General features: G+C 41.3%; 1 protein-coding gene across 2 annotated transcripts in view; it reads right to left on the minus strand.

Moving 5' to 3' along the window:
• LOC117394776 (sterol regulatory element-binding protein cleavage-activating protein-like) overlaps positions 1 to 14,435 on the minus strand; it is a 73,768-nt gene that overhangs the window by 22,108 nt on the left and 37,225 nt on the right. For both annotated transcript variants that reach the window (XM_059012976.1, XM_059012977.1), the window contains exons 3-9: positions 14,118 to 14,247; positions 10,694 to 10,851; positions 10,026 to 10,246; positions 9,543 to 9,648; positions 8,951 to 9,123; positions 8,226 to 8,352; positions 2,829 to 2,941 (exon numbers count right to left, since the gene is read on the minus strand). In XM_059012976.1, the coding sequence (XP_058868959.1) occupies positions 2,829 to 2,941; positions 8,226 to 8,352; positions 8,951 to 9,123; positions 9,543 to 9,648; positions 10,026 to 10,246; positions 10,694 to 10,851; positions 14,118 to 14,247 (1,028 nt within the window). The remainder of the gene's footprint in view (positions 1 to 2,828; positions 2,942 to 8,225; positions 8,353 to 8,950; positions 9,124 to 9,542; positions 9,649 to 10,025; positions 10,247 to 10,693; positions 10,852 to 14,117; positions 14,248 to 14,435) is intronic.

Raw genomic sequence — 14,435 nt, forward strand, 5'->3', positions numbered from 1 at the left:
AAAATAATCTGTTTGTGAGTGAAGACACAGACTTGGTCCCACGGGGTACATCCCTCACTGGCCTAACCTCTCATCACTTAAGAGGTTTTCTGGTTCAGAGTAAAACCGTGAGCACATACAGACAGTAGGGGATATGCTCTGCTAGGTCAACAGATCTCTAAACAATGCAATGAGAGTGTGTGTGTGTGTGTGTGTGAGTGAGTTTCCTCTTACCTTTAGACCCCCCCTATCTGCTTTATCTCCCTCAGCTCTCGTACGACTGCACAGAGATGGCCACGCTGCCATTTCCTTTTTGACCACTGCACTCAGCATTACTCCCCACTGCCCCCCTCCCCCTTCAAACCAAAGAAAAAAAAAAACACTATCAAATATAGACTGCAGTTATGTTTTCAATCCCAACAGAACAAAGTCATAAACTCATAAATTATTAACTGGATTATATATATGCCATGCGTGTTGAAGTAAGATCAGTTAGACGCACTCTTTATTGTCTGCCCCCCTTGTTTATGAATGAATAAAACATTAGGAGTTATAGTAGCCATCATGAAAAGCCCTCCCCTTAGTGCGGTTTCTGTGATAAACTGCAACATTATGGCAGCTAAGACTACATGTGCACAACATTTATGTGTATATGGATTTTGAATAAATATGTATATTTTAAATCATAATATGACCTTACACTGCATAAATCCTACTGTATATATACTACAGCTGCCCTGACATCTATATTTATATGCATATCTTTGACAATGTTTACCTGTTTTCTACAATCTAAACGATGAACATATAGAAAACATTTAAACTGTTACCATCCCTAATTAGCATTGTCCTAACTAATTTGGTACACGCTGTTATGAACTACTTTGATATCTATTCAGAGTACTGGGCAATGGCACAGACACTAGAGGTAGAAGCAAAATCCTGCCCCAAAATACAAACCCTGTATTCCACCAAATAACCTAAAGAAATCAAAACCCACTCATCAGTTCCATTTGATTCAGAGAAGTGAATGTAAATAGATGCACTTGAAGACCTTGATGTATCTGGCTCAGTGTATTTATTTGCCTGCAGGAATAAACATGAGTGACACCTGGACCCTTGAACTGGTTACCAGCAGTGACACTGCAAAGGGAAGTCCCTCACAACTTCTGCAAACACAACTTCAAACACGGCTTCAGCGAGAGAGCTGACCCAATTCTCTACTGTACTGTATTGTCCGTGGGCGCAGCAACAATAAATAGATGTGCTTTTATCCATATGTCTTGAAACATAATAAACATAGACTGTGATGTTTGCAGTTTGGAAGGTAGTGGATTTGAGTAACTTGGTGGTTAGAGTGCTGGGCTGCAGTGCAGACATGTCAACCACTAAGTGTTCACACCAGTGAGACCCCTGCTGAAAAACCTTGGGACTGATGAAAAACCTTAACCTAGACCACTAGATTTATTTATTTATTTTTATTTGGGGGGGGGGGGGGGGGGGGGTGTTGCACATGGCAGCTACGCCACTGACCTAGACTCACACCAGGAGCTACGCAAACACACATACAGCACAAGTACATAAAAAAAAACACAACTGTAGCTAGTCATGAAAAGAAAATACAGTCTGCTTTGCGCCTTTTGTGGAGACAAAATAAAATAAATAAAACAAAGAACACCGCACACTGAAAAAAAGACATTAAACAGTGAATGTTTATATGTGATCTGGTTTAAAAAAAATCCACACATTTCTTTGTAAATACTGGGAAAATTAGTTTAATAGAATATACTTTTATTGATTTTCAGTTTTAATAAAATATTCTCAGTTAGTGTGTGAATGTGGTTTATTATTATTGGTCAACATTATTAAAACAAAGAAGAACCATTTTACAGAAATACAAAACCAGTGTGTGGCACTCCCCGTTACTTTGACCAAAATTAAGGTAAAATAAAGAGAGATAGACATACCATCAATTTCCAATTGTTCTGCTATTTCTTACCATATGGTGACTTTCTTTTTATTGTCTTTATAACCACTGACACTGGCATCATAACAGTGTGGAGTAGTGGTTAGGGCTCTGGACTCTTGACCGGAGGATCGTGGGTTCAATCCCCGGTGGGGACACTGCTGCTGTACCCTTGAGCAAGGTACTTTACCTAGATTGCTCCAGTAAAAACCCAACTGTATAAATGGGTAATTGTATGTAAAAATAATGTGATATCTAGTAACAATTGTAAGTCGCCCGGGATAAGGGTGTCAGCTAAGAAATAAATAATAATAATAATAATAATAATAAATTATCATTGATGTCCATTTCTCTTATTTCTGTGTGATCGAGACATTGACAGTTTGACAGCCTCTCTTTTGACTCTCTCTGAGTGATGACGTGTTGTGTACAGAAACATAGAAGGGCCCCCCCCCCCCCCGATTTACCGCTGTATCATCTATAGAGGGTTTCGCAGCCTCGCAAACAGTAACAAACTGAGAATCCATTGCACGGCTGTGAGATTCTCAAAATTCTGAAAAAACCTGAGTTTCACTGGTAAACCTTGAGACTTGACATGCATGGCAGTGGGTTTGAGTAGCTTGGTGGTTAGAGTGCTGGGCTGTAGTGTGGAAGGCAGTGGGTTTGAGGAACTCTTGGTTAAAGTGCTAGGCTGCAGTGTGGAAGGCAATGGGTTTAGGAACTCTTGGTTAGAGTGCTGGGTTGCAGTGTGGAAGGCAGTGGATTTGAACAGCTCAGTGGTTATAGAAAGTGATGGGTTGTTTCACAATTCAGCTTGTGATCATTGAATACTGTGCAGCGTAAGTCTGCTGTGTACATGTGCTGCAACTGCCTCGTCTCTCACCTTGTGCAATGCGCAGCTTGACCTCCAGATCGACAGGCGTGGACACCACAGACTTGGTGAGGACCAGCACGTTCTCCAGGCCGATCACCACCACCAGGTAGGGGAAGATCTCCCTGCAGAGAGAGAGAGAGATAGAGGGTGAGAGAAAGAAAGGGATAGGAAGTTATTGAGTGTTGTGACCAGCGGCATGTTCCCAAGAACCTGCCGCATGAGAACGCTATACATTACTGTGCTCCCTCCATATTTCAATTTGGTCTATATTTCCCTGTATAAGAGCCCATCACTAATTTTCAATACCTCACATTTTTTTGATGTGCAAGTCAGATAGTGTAATAAAGCGGGAGCAATGTATGCGTGTAAATTAAAAGAAACCAAAAGCACAGAACACGTATTCCGGTTCTGCACAGAGAATGTATACTCTGAATACACTGATACACCGCCAAAAGCGGAAAGCGAAGGTGCAGATTTTGAAGACAGGTTTCTTTGTCGCAGCCTGGCTGAAAGAAAACAAGCAGCAGTTACTTTGTTGTTCTGTCCTTGGACGAAGGACTCGTTATCTGCTTTTATCTTTCAACGTCAGGTCGCCAGCAGCATCTAACAGCGTCATAGTTAATTTCCTAGAAGGGCTTTGTTCTGAAACACACAGCAGGATGTGTGTGTATGTACTACAGAACACACAGGTCAGTTATACTTGATAAAAAAAAACAACAGATTTGCAGCCTTGGAGGTGCACACACAAAAGTGTCTTTTGCCCCGGCATGTGATTCGTGAGAGCTCAGTGGTGCAACCTCACCCCACCTGTCACCTAGCAACGCAGGACGATGTCATAGCGTTCCTGATCGGATCATTAGTAAACGGTGGACTAAGTGCACCCACTATTAACTGAACAGGAAAATGCTACTAGCATAACAAAGACATTTACTTTAAATACAATTTCATTTTCAAGTAGAAATACTTTTACATGTTTTTGATTTTTGCTTAGATGTGGTTTGTGAAAAATAAAATCTTGGGTGCCATCGCCAATGTTTACCTTTTGAATGCTTTCTGTGAATAAAGTTTGTTTGGGAGAAAAAAATAGGGAGAGGCAGGGGGGGGGGGGGTTGGGGGGGTTGGGGGGAATCACCACCCAGCAATCTCTGCTCTAACTGACTGGATGAGTGGCAGAGGGCTTTATTACATTAACATAGCAAGACCAGAAACACTGAAAGTAGAAACCTGTTACATTTTTATGTAATGCAATTCAAGATATTTGCAAATACTACATTTGGGGTGATGTGCAAGGTAGTATTTGCTGCATAACAATGACCATAAATAGACCTTATGCAGAACGCAGAGCCTGTCTGTCATAATGTAAGTGGATTTACATTGACAAGAATCAATGAGGCCCCCACATGCAAGGTCAAGAGTGAGCCTGGAGTTCATATTGATCATGGAGTTTAAATTAATATTTGCAAATGATTAGTGGAACAGACCATAATCCAGGGACTGCTTTATCAGGAATTCACAAAATGGGGCCATGACTAAGCAGTTTTTATTTTTATTGTGGGAACTAGACCAAGATATTTCAGAACTTTACGATACTCATCAATGTTCATTAATAAATAAAGCATCCAGTGGTTTTGTTTTTAAACTCAGAGCCTTCTTTGTGAAAGGCATTGATTAGCCTTTTCTCTTCTATACTACCGCATTTCTTGGTTCTCAGACACAGCTTCTACTTGTGTTTGTTTGGAGTACATGACATCCAAGCAGCCAGCTCAGATTAGAATTGCTTCCTCGTGTGTGTAAAGGTGTATCAAGATCGGGCCTGTGCGCAAATATTACCTTCCTCTATCCAGCTCATTGATTGATACCTCATCTAAATGTTCATAATTACTGTTTTCCCAGCTTAACATCCTATTCTGTGTGTTCTGTACGATACCGTAATGTCATTTCTGCTCATTACTTACCAGGCTTACCAACTAATGACCATTTTCCAACCTCTGAGAAAGAGAACATTTTTTAAGTGAGGTGGCTTGCAAATGAATAGCTGTAATTGCTGTTTCCTCTGAAAGTCTAATTTCATATCTAGATTGTATTAATTTACTAACTCATGGTCCTCATTTGGTTTGACATTAGCTAGTAAGTCAAGGTCTAATAATTATCTTAGCAGAAGAAGCAATAGAAAACGCACACAATATGATATTAACCAGTTAAAAAACGGCTTGGATAAATTAGGACAAATAGATTTTTAGCAGTTTTGTTTTAAAGTCAAACACCAACAGAAATTTAATAGAATCAACTTCCTTAGATTATTTTCTCTTGGACCATGGCGATAGTTCTTGTAAAGCTTCGGGCTGAAGTACCAAATTCAGCCAGGCTGCAGGATCTGAAACCGGGGTGGAGATTGTTTGCGTTGGGTCCTAATGAATGATATGTATGACCACAAAAAACAAACAAAAAAACCCTAGGTTCATATTTTCAAGAATATGGTAGTTAAATACATTATGGTAATTGCAGACATCAGTGCGTATTATAATGCAATGAGCAGCTTTGTTCAGGTTGACTGATGTGACATTCTGCAAGACTGACTCATTGACCGTCTGGGAGACACTGGAGGAGTTAAACTAGTAGTGCTGAGAAATGACTGCGTCACAGGCTCAGCTGAGCAGCTTTGTTATATCTTATTCAGGTTTCGTGTCTTTAGGAGGGAAATACCCATTCGGTAATGGTTACATTTCATACTTGAAAGGGAACCTGACAGCTAGTGCAGTATACTGTCTGTGTACAGAGGCAGACTCTAGTACAAGAGAGTGCCTATGCATGCAGTGGTTTCTGAAAGAAAAACAGAAAACAATTAAAACTTGTTAAAAATTATTATATATATGAAAAGGCGCTACCAAGAATTTATATCAACTCACGAAGAGCTGAGCAGGCAGTAAGGGAGAGAGCGTGAAACTTAGCCGCAACAAAAGACTGAATCCCGGGGAAGAGGCTGGGGAGAGCTGCTGGTGCACAAGGCCACAGAGGTGACTTAATCAGTACCTAGGCTAAGAAAGAATTATACTCTTAAAATAAGCTAAATGATTTCAAAACATGAAATATTGAACTTATCTCCGTAGTTATGACTTAAAAAATCTGAACTTATTCCTCCTCAGGCAAGGCTGAAAGAAAAATGGCGCTGAGCCTTATGCGTCGCTCGTATTTATCTCTTGGGGGCAGACGACGAGGTCTGACGCATACGGGGCTCTTAAAGGAACAGCTTTGATTTAACTGCTCAGGTAATTCGGGCTATAAGAGATATATCCCATTGGGTAACGGTTACATTTTGTACTTGAAAGGGAACGGTTTTGTTTTTTGTTTTCTTTTTATAAAATAAACATAGAGCCATTTTATAAGCACAAGAACCCACTCCAGGGTAAGACATATCTTACTGCACTTCTGGGTGGTTGAAGGCACCCAGCTCACAACGCACCCAGGCGGGCTTAAGATATGTTTTACCACACATTCAGTTCTGTTATTAGGTACATAAGAAATGACTAAGAAAATTGAGAGGGTATAAAGTATCATACTAAAACAAGGGCCGTATCAAACTTCTTTGAATTGGCAGTCACTAATATTAGGTTCACAGATCTGCCCTGTAATAAGAGTCTTATAAATAATCAAGATCACCTTTAATGGGGCTTTTCACTCATCAAGAACAAAACATTAACCTTGCACTATGAGTCCATGTGTAATCATTTTTTTGTGTATCACTATTAAGAGCATGCATTTTAAATGATGCACTTCAAATACTTGCATTCTGATTCTGGAAGAAAGTGAGCGGTGACACAAACTCACCACACCAGTCATCTGTGCTGTCAGTTTAACTCAGGCGGTCATTGCAGTCGGTGCCTAGGAGCGGGAATTTACAGAAAGGAAACTATTTCACAACGTATCTGATTGAAGAGTCGAAATAAGTGTATATATGAGTTTTAGGGTGTAGGATTTTAACATTTGAAAATAAATTGATTGGAACAAGCATCCAGATTCCTGACCCTGCTATACAGCATCCTAAGGCGAGTTTCCACGTACAGCTCGGACATGAGCTGGCTTAGAGTCGATCAGATTAAAATATTCTTATCATATGAGCCACTCCGTTTACACTCGAGCACAGTCCAAAGCTGGCCTTGGCCCCATATGGGTGCGCATAGCCCCTGAAGTGTAGTGCGTGCCCGATGACATCCTATATACCACCCCTTGCGTGAAGACATTTCACTAAGAGGTCAATTTGCATGTGACCATTGTGGCTTGGCTTGGGGTGAGGAAAACATTCCGTTAAGGTAAGAAACATTGCACAGCCATGTTTGATGGGGATATTTTGTTTACAATGTCAATGTTATGATCACAGTACACAGTGGACTGTAATGGGAGCTGTATTGAATCAAGGCCATCACAGGCCACCGGAGAAGGAGGCTGGTCCAAGTGCACTGCACTCCAGTCACTCAGAGGTCGGTAGGAGAGGAGACACAGCCTGGAGCAAGCAACCATGATGTGGATTCATACCGGTTATACCAAACTTGTACAGCTGTACTCCAAAGTAGTGCCGATGTAGCATGAGAACGTGCATCCGATGAGATAGTGCATCTCCTGTCAACTATTCATGCTGATCGAACTCTGATATGGCTGTTTAGGATTTACGGGGAAAACTGTTCCAGTGAAAAGTTTTCAAAATATCTAGGTCTAACGATCTAATGTATTATTTATAGAATGTTAACATTTTCCTTTTCAAATATGATTGACTTTGCAATGACATTAAAAAGAGGTTTGATCACACACTGTGCTGTATTGCATAGATGAGTGCCATAACCTATGTATGTAAGACTGTGTATATAAAACGGTCACCTCGTTCGTATATCTTTTCCACCATCCCAATTGTTTGTTATGCTTCAGTTCATGTTAGAATTCTTCACTGTGATATTCTAAAATGGGAATGTAAATAACACCAATATTTATACACACACATTTTTTTTTTTCTATTCCCAGTGTAAAGTGCATGGTCTATTTTTTCTATTAGCAGTTTTATTTCACCATATTGGTGTTGGCAGAAGCAGTTGAGATAAACTATTATACTGTATGAATTCTCTCATGCCACACTGGGACGAACATGGGTTTTTCATGTTTAAATATTATTTCAGAATTTAAGCAAACATTTCAATATTCTTTAATTTGGAATTAGCTGGAAAAGTTAAGGAAATCAAGCTCTCAGAAGCTGTAGAGAGCCTGCACGTCCTTCTCCCTGGTACCCAGAACTGTCCTGTGGTGTAGGTGTGTAGAAAGGGCCTCGCATGTGCCTGAGTAATCAGTGGAACTTGTTGTTGCCAGTGCTATTTAAAGAAAAGAAGGCGTTGTGATGAATGGTAACTGAAAGACAGGACCTACCCTCCATTGAGTGTGGGCGTGAGTCCGAAGAGCGTGCAGAGACCGACCGACATGAGCAGAGAGCTCAGGACCGTCACCACCGCCGCCAGGGCCAGACCCCACTTGGACTTCACCATGTCGATCTTCCCTGCGACACACACACACACACACACGTGTGCACTCAGTATCGGAGCAGCACACTGCACACACAACACAAAGTACCCCTGCAAGACACCACCATTGCTCACGTCTCCCTTGTCTGGTTAGCTACTGCAGTTTGGAAAATGCATTTTTGAGTATTATGGCTCATTTAAAAATACTAAATAAAAAGGGGCAGTGAGCAATTTTTTGGGAAACCTTTTATTAAGGGACCCTCCTAGTTTATCTACAAGCAAGATGTACTATATGGTACAACATGCTAGTTTAGTAATTTGTGCAATGCGTGCGTTTTATTTGTTGAATATTCTTCAAAACTGAACTGAATATACAGGATGAAAGCAAAGGGGATATTGGTGTGTCAAAGTGAAGGATAAGCACGTGTTGAGAAGTACACATACATGAAGAGGAAGGTGTAGGTAAGCGTGAAGGTGCGTGTTTCTGAGGGTGCGTGTGGGTGAGTGTGCGGGTGAGGAATACCCATGAGTTTAGAAGTGCATGTACGTGAAGAGGATGCTGTACAGTATATGTGTGAAGGCGTATGTGTCTGAGGGTGTGCGAGGGTGAGGGTGAGGGTGAGGGATACCCACGCGTTGAGAAGTAGATGTAAGCGAACAGGATGATGTATGTGGTGACAAGGGGGATGAGCTCCGCGATGCCGATCTCCTCTTTGAAGTGGACATGCACCATCTGGTCCCCGCGCAGGCTGCAGTTCACACTGGGGTGGAGCTGCTTGAGCCGGGAGTGCAGGCTACTCAGGAACCTGGGAACAGGAGGAGAGGAGAGGGACGGTGTGAGGGACCGGCACTCCAGGGTATAAGCTGTGATCTATTCAATTAAATTAAATTACAGCACTTACACCAGCTTCTGAAGTTCAAGAATGATATATGTGTGTGTGTGTTTTGGTGATATAGTGGTGCAAGCAACCCAGTATTAGACAACCTAAAACTGTGTGCATGTGAGTTTATACATAATTTTCGTGCGTGTGCGTGCATGTGTGTGCGCGCTAGTATCTCACACTGCAACAGAAGTGAAGGCACTCTTTTGAATTTTGCTTTTCAGATCTTTGGGGTTGGAATTAGAAATCATAAGGTATAATATAACAAAAGTCAATAAATAGTAAAGCGTGGGTGTGCGCGCGTGCATCTCTCTGCTGCATGCATGCAGCTCGTTCCCGCTCACCTGGCATGGTAGCTCTGCAATGCGATGGTGATGGTGTAGGACACTACCCGTTTCCTGTTGTACAGGCTCAACCCACTGTACTTCCCTGGAACTCCAAACAGCAGATCTGAAACACACACAGGTTGTCTATATCGCTGCAACACACACACACACACACACACTGACTGTCAATACCACAACACAAACACAGACTGTCAATACCACTGCTACAACATACACACACTCTGTTAATACTGCTATGACACACACACAGTGTCAATGCAGCTCCAGCACGCACACACACACATACACACAGACTGTCACATACTGTACTCATCATGCATATCTTTGACAATGGCTAAAAAATCCCATTTCATGGACAATTCTAAATATTCACACTTGGAAATCATTTGACCGCACAAACCCTAAACTATTAACATCCCTCATTTGAAATGAAAGCTGAATGCTGTCTCTTCCCTGCTCCATGGCGCCCCCTGTCTATACCTTTGACTGTGGCAGAGGTGTGCAGGCCCTTGGGCTCATGCTGGTGCACAGTCCGGATGATGTCAGCGTCGGAGTCGAAGCGTTCACGCTCGTTCTGCCAGAAGTTTCCAGGAGAGATGAGCAGGCAGCCGTGCTCCGGGAGCTGGCTCTGCACCTTCTTCAGCCCAGACAGCAAGTCTGTCACCTGGAGACATAGCTCCTCCAGGCTGTGAGAGCCGGTACTGCGGGGTGAGAGGGCGAGAGGGTAGAGCATATCGATTAGTTGTGCACTTTTCCATGTTTTGCTTCTCATGTTTCACAAACATGGCAGTGCAAGTCCCAGTGGTTAGGGTGGAGCCGAGTCAAGCTGTGCTGTGAGCAGGCAGTTGTGTGCGGTGGGTTATCTGTCTCTCTGATCACGGTTGTGGAGGATACTTTAACAGCACAGAAATCAGGACCAGAGGACAGAGTTGGAAATTAAGTGGGAGATAGACTTAAGACACCTTCTTCACAGAGAGTAGTGAGGGTATGAAATAAACTACTTTGTCATGTTGTTGAGTCCCTGGGATCCTTTAAAACCTGACCCGTCAGTTTTGTGATAAACCCGCTACAAGGAACCAGACAAGCTTAGATGGGCATCTCTTTCATAAATTGTCTTTTAATTGTTTTGAGTCATGTTGTGGGGTTACCTGTCTCTGTGCACATGGTTGCGAATCTCCTCCACCAGCTGGAAGACCTGTGCCAGGGGAGAGCGGAAGATGTCCACGGGAAGGAGGCTCTGGTCCCACGGAGACACCACGGCCTTCACCAGGACCTGCTGGATATAGGCCACCGGCGGACCCACGTACTGCAGACACACAAGGGAGAAGACATTCACAAACTGCATCATGTATGGGCAACAGCGTCTAATGAAGGACCAAGTGCACATGAGACTTAAAGGGGAGCTAACACACTTTCTTACCTCTTATTAGTACAAGCAGGATTATCTTTTCTTCTGTTAAAGACTATTTGGTTTGGTGCTTGTATTTGTAAACGTACTTTGAAATATAAAATAAAAGTGTCATAGGGTACAAAAATCACTTCCTCTGCTATAACTCATTTTAACTCCAATGGACTAGCTGCCATCCGACCATGTGACCTACCTCATAGAAAGTGATTAGATCTACAGTGCAAAAAGCAGGTAACCAAAAAAAATAAATAAATAAATAAATAAAATGACGTTACTGGCTGGAAAAGCTGATTAGCTATAAATAAGGTTACGATTTTGTCACGGAGGTCACGGAAATCGTGCAAATCGTGAATTTGAACAAAATTCAGTAAAATCTTGGAAATGGATGTAAAAACACATTTGGTTAGGCACTATTTCATGCACTGAAAATACAAATATAAGAGTATCTGTAAATTGTTTGGTTGTGTACGCACGCAGCATTTACGTGTAGCTGTGTAGGTCATTGAATGAGATTTGTATTTTGTAGCTGAGCATGCATGTACTGTAAATGAACACAGATCGTATGTTACTGTAAACTCTTGGTTGTGATCTTCACATACATACAGCGCTTGTTAAAATATTTTTTTAAACAAAAAAGTGGGCTTGCATCTTCAAAAAATATGAATTCTTACATACAGTTGTATGCAAAAGTTTGGGCACCCCTGGAAAAAATGTATGTTACAATGAATCTTTCGGTGAACAGAAGTTGACCTGACCTCTACATGGTACAAAGTTAAACATGACACCTTTCTGCAAATTTTAATACAGGATTACTATTTATTTGCATTTATTACAGATTCAAAATAATAAACAAAAGTGAACATGGCGCGTGCAAAAGTTTGGGCACCCTGTCACTTAGTACTTGGTAACACCTCCTTTGGCAGATATAACTGCTTCCAAACGTTTCCTGTAGCCAGCTAAGAGTCTTTTTATTCTTGCCTTTGGAATTTTTTCCCACTCTTCCTTGCAGAACTCTTCCAGCTCAGAAAGATTCTTAGGTCTCCTTGCATGCACTGCATGTTTGAGATCTCCCCACAGATTTTCAATAATATTCAAGTCTGGGGACTGTGATGGCCATTCCAAAACCTTTCTCCTTCTTTCTTGTAAATATTTCATTGTTGATTTTGAGGTGTGTTTTGGATCATTGTCTTGCTGAAATATCCAACCTCTTTTCAGCTTCAGTGTCCTGACTGACTTTAGGACATTAGCTTCTAGGATTTGTTGATATTTAGTTGAATCCATTCTTCCTTCCACCTGCACAATATTTCCAGTTCCACTGGCTGCCACACAACCCCAAAGCATAATAGAGCCACCCCCGTGCTTAACAGTTGGCAAGGTGTTCTTTTCTTGAAATGCTTCACCCTTTTTTCTCCAAACGTACCACCTTTGGTTGTGGCCAAACAGTTCAATTTTCGTTTCATTAGTCCAAAGCACATTGTTCCAAAAAGCTTCAGGCTTGTCAAGGTTTTCTTTTTCATACTTTAGACGCTGACTTTTGTGATGAGGTCGTAGAAAAGGCTTCCTTCTGACAACTCTCCCATGCAGATCCTTGTGTGTAAGGTATGCTGTACTGTGGACCTGTGAACAACTACTCCAGTGTCAGCTAAACTGTTCTGAAGGTCCTTTGCAGTGACTTGTGGGTTCTGTTGTGCAGATCTGACCAGTTTTCGGGCAAGTCTATGTGATATTTTTCTTGGTCTTCCAGATCTTGCCTTGACTTTAACCGTCCCATTTAACTTCCATTTCTTGACAATGTTTCTGACAGTTGAAATTGCTAGCTGGAAGCATTGAGAGAGTTTTTTACAGCCTTCTCCTGTTTTGTGAAAGTCAATTATCTTCATTTTCAAGTCCTCAGACATCTGCTTAGAGGAGCCCATGGTTTTTGAAGCCAGGCAGAACAACCATCACAGTCTGACAGATTAGAAGGTATGAAGTTACTTCAGAGTAATAGTTCAACACTGGAATTGACTTCACCTGACTAACTGAAGCCCTAACGAGTGAATCAACCTTTCTGGACCTTAGTAATCATCTTTTTAAGAAGTAATTAAGAATGGTCCAAAAGGGTGCCCAAACTTTTGCACGTGCCATTTTCACTTTTGTTTATTATTTTGAATCTGTAATAAATGCAAATAAATAGTAACCCTGTATTAAAATTTGCAGAAAGGTGTCATGTTTAACTTTGTACCATGTAGAGGTCTGGTCAACTTCTGTTCACTGAAAGATTCATTGTAACATACATTTTTTCCAGGGGTGCCCAAACTTTTGCATACAACTGTAGTAGTAGTGTACCCAAGTAGTCTGTTGAAAATAAATATTCACTTTCTCTCATACTAAACATTGCTAAACAAAATACTTCAGACTGCTGTTGAACATCGTTTTATATTTCTTGCAAACTGTAGATAAAATGAGAGGCTTCTCTGTTTCTGGTCTTGTGATGCCCTGTGTCTTGGACACGGTGCCTGCCTGTATGACTTGACTTTTCAACTCTTTTTTCTTTTGTTTGTTTTAATTTTTAAAGTGGCAGTGCTCTGTAAGCTACTCAGAAACAACCAATTGAAATGTCTCGTTCTTATTATTGAAGAAAAAATATATACTGTTTCATTTTGAACATGGCAATAAAAACAATTATTTGATATGCTGATTTTGTATATATATGTACAGTTACGTCGGACGTGCAGAGAAATAGGAACACAGTTTATTTCAAACCGTCTGTTTCGCTTTTCGGCTGGTATGAAAGCCTGCATCGTACAGTATTATAAAAAATAAATAAATAAAAATGTTTTGTACTCTAACATTTAAACTTGACAGTAGTCAAAAGCAATAGTCTTTATATTATTGGTTTTGGTGTACTACTTAAAAGCTCTTGTGTATGTTGATGTAAGTAAAGCTACATTATTTGGTGACCTTTCCATGAATTCTTGTTTTTTTTCCCGCAACTCGCCCATGAAATGTACTAAAACCGTGCCAAAATCATAGCCTTAGCTATAAACAGGACTGCAATCCCTGTTAACCAATATGATACCTCATCGTCAGAAGCTTGTGGGAAGAACATATGACATATGATTGCCTAATGCCTAATGGTATGTAATTCCCCCAAATAAATGTCTTAGCAGATGGTGTCTGACCCAGTCCGGCTTGTCGCTGGGGTCCCCTTGTGGGGGCTGGGGGTCGGAGGGGGGAGGACTGTAGTCCCGCACGGCTGTCGTGTACTCCTCAGGGCCGGTCCCAGGCAGAGGCAGCTTCAGAAGAGGGTAGCTGGAGAGGGAGAGAGGAAGACCATCAGAAACTACAGATATAATGAGCACATGGGTCGTTTCATTGCTTCTTTAGACAAACTTCAAGACTCTCTAATATTACGAAGCCTCAATAATTTGTGCTAACGAACGTCCTTAGTAAGATTTATCACAATTGGACATGCAGTTATCTTCATACATGTAAGAATT

Source organism: Acipenser ruthenus, chromosome 3 (assembly GCF_902713425.1).
Source record: "Acipenser ruthenus chromosome 3, fAciRut3.2 maternal haplotype, whole genome shotgun sequence".
NCBI lineage: Eukaryota > Metazoa > Chordata > Actinopteri > Acipenseriformes > Acipenseridae > Acipenser > Acipenser ruthenus.